Source organism: Anopheles cruzii, chromosome 3, assembly GCF_943734635.1.
Source record: "Anopheles cruzii chromosome 3, idAnoCruzAS_RS32_06, whole genome shotgun sequence".
In the NCBI taxonomy this organism is placed as follows: Eukaryota; Metazoa; Arthropoda; class Insecta; order Diptera; family Culicidae; genus Anopheles; species Anopheles cruzii.
The window spans coordinates 68,673,710-68,679,777 of NC_069145.1; the positions used below are offsets into that span (position 1 = coordinate 68,673,710).

The following is a 6,068-nucleotide window of genomic DNA, read 5'->3' on the forward strand; positions in this document are numbered from 1 at the left end:
AAACGCAACCGAAGTCAGGGAGCACCGTGATGCCGAGTGCCAACGGAAACTGGTATACCCGGGACCCGGCACGTTAGCAGGTTGCCGGAGCAAACGAATCGAGAATAGGCAGCGGAAACGGTTCCACCATCCTGCCTCGGCGAACCACCCGGGCCGCCCACCGATAGGAAACAGTCAACATGAACCGATTGAATAAGCCGCTGCTGGTTGGTTGGAAGGTGCTTCCTTCCGGCGGCTGCTTTCCTTAAGCTTGATGATTATTTTCGCTTAAATTATTCATCCCGCTCTCTGCCCGGAGCGCACCAGTGGGCATCGCAAGCGGTCGTGCGCAGTAGCGTGCAAAAGAAAGCTTCCGTTTTTCCTTCCTTTTTTGTTCTAAAAATCCCTCGACCGTTCATTTCTCTATATTTATATGTGAAAAACGATGGCGATGATAGGTCGTCGTAGGGTGAATGGTGGGATTACATGCCAAGACGGTGGTAGCCAGTGTGCATTTCGCCACAATGATCTCATCAATAAATACGTAAGACGGCCTTTAATAGGTCGACAAGGTCAAGGTAGTTTTCGATTTCGGGTAACTGGTGCTGAACGCTAACGACGCCAAATATTATAAGTATTAATAATTCTGTACTCTGTTTGCGACAGAAGGGCCGGTTAATTTCTTTCGAATCTACAGTAAACGGCCAAAACGACAGCTTTAAAATGTCTTAAATATCGCACTTATTTTAATTATTTTAATCAATCCACTTTTCCCCGAGAACACTGGATATCCACACTAATACCGGTATTTGGTCGAATAATCCTTTGGCGAAACCACTAAACCGCGGCCCTTGCGGGCCCCCCGGTACACCGTTTCCACGATGTCGATCATCTCCTGCTTGTCCTCGAGTGGCCAGTTGATTTTGTTGTTGTTTCCGGTGCCCAAATCGATCATGATGTGCTTGTTCCGGAAGAAGAACATCACCGTGCACGGATCGTACAGTTCGTACATTTTGTTGAAATCTGGCACCGCCGTAATGTCCACCAGATAGATGACGGCAAAGTTTTTCACTTTCTCCGCGATGCTATAGAGCACCTCGTCCATCTTCATACACGTGGGATCCCAATCGTGACCGAAGCGAATGACCTGGGGGAACAAAACGGTATCGGGTCAATTGGAGAAACCGGTAAACGGAGCACTGGTTTCGAAAACATACCACTACACGGTCCTCCTCGGAAAGTATGGCTTGGTCCACCTGCCAGCCGTTGTGTAAATGTGCTAACATATACGACATGGTGCACCGTTGATTGTATTACGTATCAGTAACAGTATCTACACTTTATTGTTGCTGAAGCACGGCAAAATAAAAGAAATTGTTGCCCAAACGCGCACGGCGAAAACGTAAACAATAAGTGACATTCGTGCTTGACGTTTGTTTGTTGTGAACCCGAATCGAGCAGTGCATTCGAGCAGTTGACGAGAAGTACAGAGGTTCGTGTATTGGCTAAGAGTGTGTCAATTTTCGTTCGGTTTTTTCAAAAAAGGGAATTTCAGGTGATTGAAGTTTCAAAAAGTATATTGGCACACTGAAACACATTTTCCAAAGCTGAACGAAAACTAAGAGGTTTTTCACTCAACTATCAACATGATGCATCAAATGGCCCGACCAAACAATCCTTCTCCATTGTCCAATTTGGGGATTTCATTTCGGAACTGCCCTTGCAATAGAATTGGCATTATGTTTTAGTTTCACGATCATAGGCCCGGCGGCACAGTAAAGCAGCGCGCAGGGTTCGTCTTATTTCCAATTTTTATTTTTATAAATGATGTGCTTGATGTGTAATTCTAGCCCTAATACTAGTTCACGAGAGTAAAAACGTCACACAACGCCACAAGTTTTAACTTATTTTTCGGATTTTTATATTTATTTCAATATAAAACATTCTATCAGCTATTAAATTAAAACGATATTTACAATTGCATGTTTCGTGTAATGTGGTGAACTGTGACCATGCAGGTGTGGCGTCGGTCGGTTGGTCCGGTTTTCCTCGGCGTTTTTTTTGTTTGTTTCTTTTGGACGGAACCACATAGTCAATGGATGTATGAAATGTAACAGAATGCGACAGGCGATACGAAAACAGTTCTGTGGTGCAGCGAGAAATGGTTCAATTTAAAACTGTCCCTACGATCCGGTCGGTGTCATAAACTCCTGGGTAATTCCTTCAAGCGGGGGAAAACGTTGTGCCATTTTCTCGGTGTGCCAAGGAATACAGTTTGCTGTGGAATGTTAAATAGATGCCAAACACACGGACAGTTGTGGCAGGGCCCACAAGTGTATCGCTCGAGTTCCCATAATGGAACACGGAGTCGAAAGCCGTGGGTGGACAACTACACACGTGCACATTGCGCCGCAGTGTAAAGTGTTTTCAAGTCTTCTACCACCGAAGCGGAATGCTGTCTGGATGCAAGCGTCAGAAGTTGAGCAGTTACTTTGCGATTATTACCACCGTTAATGGCGATGATTTCCCAACCACACGCTGCCTTGGGATCGGCCATGATCGGCATGCTGCGATCAGCACGATTGCAAAATATTGCGATCGTCTGAGCCCGGCACGGTGCGATGTATCCTGGTCGTGGGCCTGGACCAACCACCACATTCAGGACGTCCATCGATCGGCGAAGCTAGGGGCGGCCATAAATAGCGTTTGCAGGTCAACGCGTCGCGTTTGGCCGGCGGTTCCGATTGATCAATAACGCTCAATTTGCAGTTTGATTTATGGACCACCACCCGAGGGTGGAAAAAGGATGAAAAATGGTACAAGTTTCAACAGACCGATTAATCCGTACCCGTTTGCCACAAACCACCAATTTCCCGGCCATTTCGAGGCGCCAGGTTGCCGTGATCGTGACGCAAGCTGATAAACACATAATTATTGCATCTCGTCGCGAAGAAGGTTTCCATCTGTAGTGTCGGGTAGTTCGTTTTGGCTTGTTTTGGCTAATCTTCTAATTTGTCTAATCTTTCTCTCGACTGATTGCCCTTTTGCGGACTGCGATCTGCGTACTTTTCTTCGTCTTCTTCATTATAAAACCAAACTTTTATAGAACAAGAAAAGAAGTGTCGTTTCGAAACGTTAATTTTTTCGACGATTTTCGAAAGACGTAGAACGTGCCCTGTGTTTAGGGCTCGCACCTGAATGTTGCCCATTCCTTTGCCATTTCCAGTCGACAGTCAATAAATAACCAGCATTAACCAGACATGAGAGTGAGTGAGGAAGAGAAGGAGCGAGTGACCGAAAGAACGGAAGATGAACGGAAGATGGAGTCCTGTCCAGGGTCCGTTTGGCAGAACGGAAGGAGTGAGTTTGGGGCGACGACAAGATGGCGGCTCAATGAGTGTTCGATTCCGTGTCTACGATGTGTCTGTGGGTGGTGATGTGAGTGGATGTGTGTGTGAGGAGCAAGTGAAAACAAACAGTAATAATTTGTACAGTTCCTGTCACGGCCGTCTCACTATTACGTCGCCCCGGCCACCTGTGGCTGGGGGCCCTTCGGTTTGATCATCATCGTTGCCTTCTTGAGCGTGTAGTCCCATCCTCTCCAGCGGAACCAGACGATGCCCTGCCGGGCGGTCAGATCCTGCGGGTCGTGCAGATACAGCCCGTTCAGTCCCCGTCCGCATGACTTCCACCACCAGCCGCCCTGCGTAGGGATGGAAAGAAAGTTAGGCTTGCGAAATGGTCCCACATTGACGGCCCCAAAACGACGCTGACCTTCAGCATGCTGGCGCAATTGAGCGAGCTCCTGTCGTTGTCTCGGTTGTACGTCGAGAACGGGCTGTTGTTGGACCCGTACCACGGATCGTTCAGGGAGTCACCCGCGTTGCCCTCGTAGCCGTCGATCTCCAGCTTGTAGTAATCCTGCTCCGAGTGGATCTTAAAGTGCGAGTACTGTGCGTACCTGTCGAAGGGGAAGAGTGAGCAAAAGTGAGCCACCGTCGAACAGGAAAGATAAGACCCACACACGAACCTCTTGTTGCCCTCGAAGTCTTCCAGTTCCACGCGCAGCGAGTAGTCCTCATTGTTCGTCAGCATGTAGATGTTTTCGTTACCGAGCCAGAACTCCTTCGCCGGATCGCCGAAGCCGTTCTTGTAGTCGGCCCAGTCACGGTTGAAGTTTTCCCGTGGATCTCCGTAGTCATCGCGCCGTTGGATGACCTGAACGAGAGGCATTATCACTGATGGCTCGAGACTCGAGATGGTTTCGGGCGGTTTCGTCGACACTTACCGTCCATCCTCCGTCGGCCACCTCCTGCTCGCAGAACACCTTCAGGAACCAGTAGGTCGTGCCACGGATCTGCAGATAGTAGACGCCCGACTGGCGCATGCCGGCGTTCATCAGGTCGACACAGGAGTAACCCTGGAGCAGGTGGAATAATGAAGCCGAAAAGAAGTTATTGAACGACCTGCACCATCTGACACACTTTGCCCTCAAAGTAGCATTTTCGAACGAGAAATGAAGGAAAATCTTATTCTTGGACCAGTGTTGCCAGCCTCCAGTCAGAGTCCATATTCTTTATTGCGTTACGCTTGATTACCCCATTACCGGTGCCGTAGGCCGTACGATTCACGATCACGACTTTCGTATCAATAATAGTAATGGCGAAAAAATAAATCAGCCCACAACAGTGTTCGCGAGCAGCGAGTTATCGTGCACGACCGTGGAACGATCGCGCTCGGTACTTAGCACCGTTGACCGCACTGCATCATTGTGGACGCATCCTGCTACGATCGTAATTCTTCGCTAATTCGCTGTGATTTAATTTTTATGCTCAAGCCTCTAATCCAAGGCCGCGCAAGGTGAACCCTCTCTAATCAATCTCACAGCAAACGTGAGTGGCGCGGGATTTTCGAAGCTGCATCGGAGATTGCAGCTTCTTCCTTATGATTAATGAGCTGACCTTGACCACGGACACTCCGGGCGGATAAGGTGCTTTCGATAAACGTCTTCGCCGCACCGGAATTGTATCGCATTGTGATCGTGCCGGCCTTGGGCTGGGTAAACAAATGCTCAAATTTAAATGATTGTTTATCTTCGCAAATAATTTTGCCGGCATTTAGCGTGCTCCGTCAAATGTCAGCCAAACCTGATTTGCTCCCGGTGAATGCTAGCCGATCGCGGGTACACAGGATGCGCAACGCTGACACGCGATCCTTACACGACCCACACGCTAAAGGTCAGGCAACGGGAGGGCACCGATAGCACTTCAGCGAACAAGATTTAGCGGATCATCTTTTGGTGCTGGTCTTGGCGGCCACCAGACAAACCGAACGACGCAAAATGGTGATAATAAAAACAAACAACATTCACCAAATTTTATTTAGCTGAATCGCCAACAGAGAGCGTCGATGCCGATGTGCGGTCCAAAGTTGGCCATTAGTTGGCCAAACCGGACGAACCGGAGGTCCGATTGATAGAACGCATCCACGGAATGGCAAAGATTCTAACCTTTCGTTAGCAATTCTCACTATTCCGGGAGTTAGCATTGCCAGTTCGCGAATCGTCGTGGGTTAATTATTCTGCTGACCTTTCTGGCCTACAGAACGATCGAGCGAAATGTTGTTAATAGGATGGTCTCCCTAGTGTGGCTGGTGCGATTTGTCACACACAGGGTACGGTGGCCATTAGCAGCGTTAAAATGTGACAATGCTGTGCGTGATCTAAGATACAATCATTCAGCGTTCCTGTTCTGAGGCGGGTCCTTCTCTTTGATACTCCTTATTTTGTGACCAATTTGGCCATCTTTTGCCAAAAGCTCCAAAAGGGACGTCAGCGTTTCAATATGGATCTAGCAGTGATTGAGCATTTCTTTTGTCAACTTAAATTTCTTTTAATTGATCGTATTCTGTTTTAAACACACAGAATGTCCGCACTAGATCCGAGTTTTGCTTGAAATTGGACATCGCTCGAACAGAAACCTTTCGTATCACTATAAAGCGACTATGAATTGAATTTAGTTGCTGATTCTGACACGTCAAATGTCAGCAAATTGTGCAATTGCGGAGTGCACAACAATGCAGCGAACATT

The 6,068-nt window shown here is 47.9% G+C and overlaps 2 protein-coding genes across 2 annotated transcripts in view; both read right to left on the reverse strand.

The window, feature by feature from the left end:
* Positions 1–720: 720 nt before the first annotated feature.
* LOC128272772 (thioredoxin-like protein 4A) lies at positions 721–1,361 on the reverse strand. The gene is made up of 2 exons (XM_053010644.1): positions 1,197–1,361; positions 721–1,126 (listed from the first exon to the last, which is right to left on the reverse strand). The coding sequence occupies exons 1-2, from the start codon at positions 1,272–1,274 to the stop codon at positions 776–778; spliced, it is 429 nt and encodes a 142-aa protein (XP_052866604.1). The 5' UTR covers positions 1,275–1,361; the 3' UTR covers positions 721–775.
* A 1,975-nt stretch (positions 1,362–3,336) lies between these two features.
* LOC128272870 (uncharacterized) overlaps positions 3,337–6,068 on the reverse strand; it is a 7,022-nt gene continuing 4,290 nt past the window's right edge. Inside the window, exons 2-5 of the mRNA XM_053010753.1 lie at positions 4,268–4,399; positions 4,010–4,197; positions 3,754–3,940; positions 3,337–3,682 (exon numbers count right to left, since the gene is read on the reverse strand). Coding sequence (XP_052866713.1) covers positions 3,497–3,682; positions 3,754–3,940; positions 4,010–4,197; positions 4,268–4,399 — 693 coding nt within the window. The 3' untranslated portion in view covers positions 3,337–3,496. The remainder of the gene's footprint in view (positions 3,683–3,753; positions 3,941–4,009; positions 4,198–4,267; positions 4,400–6,068) is intronic.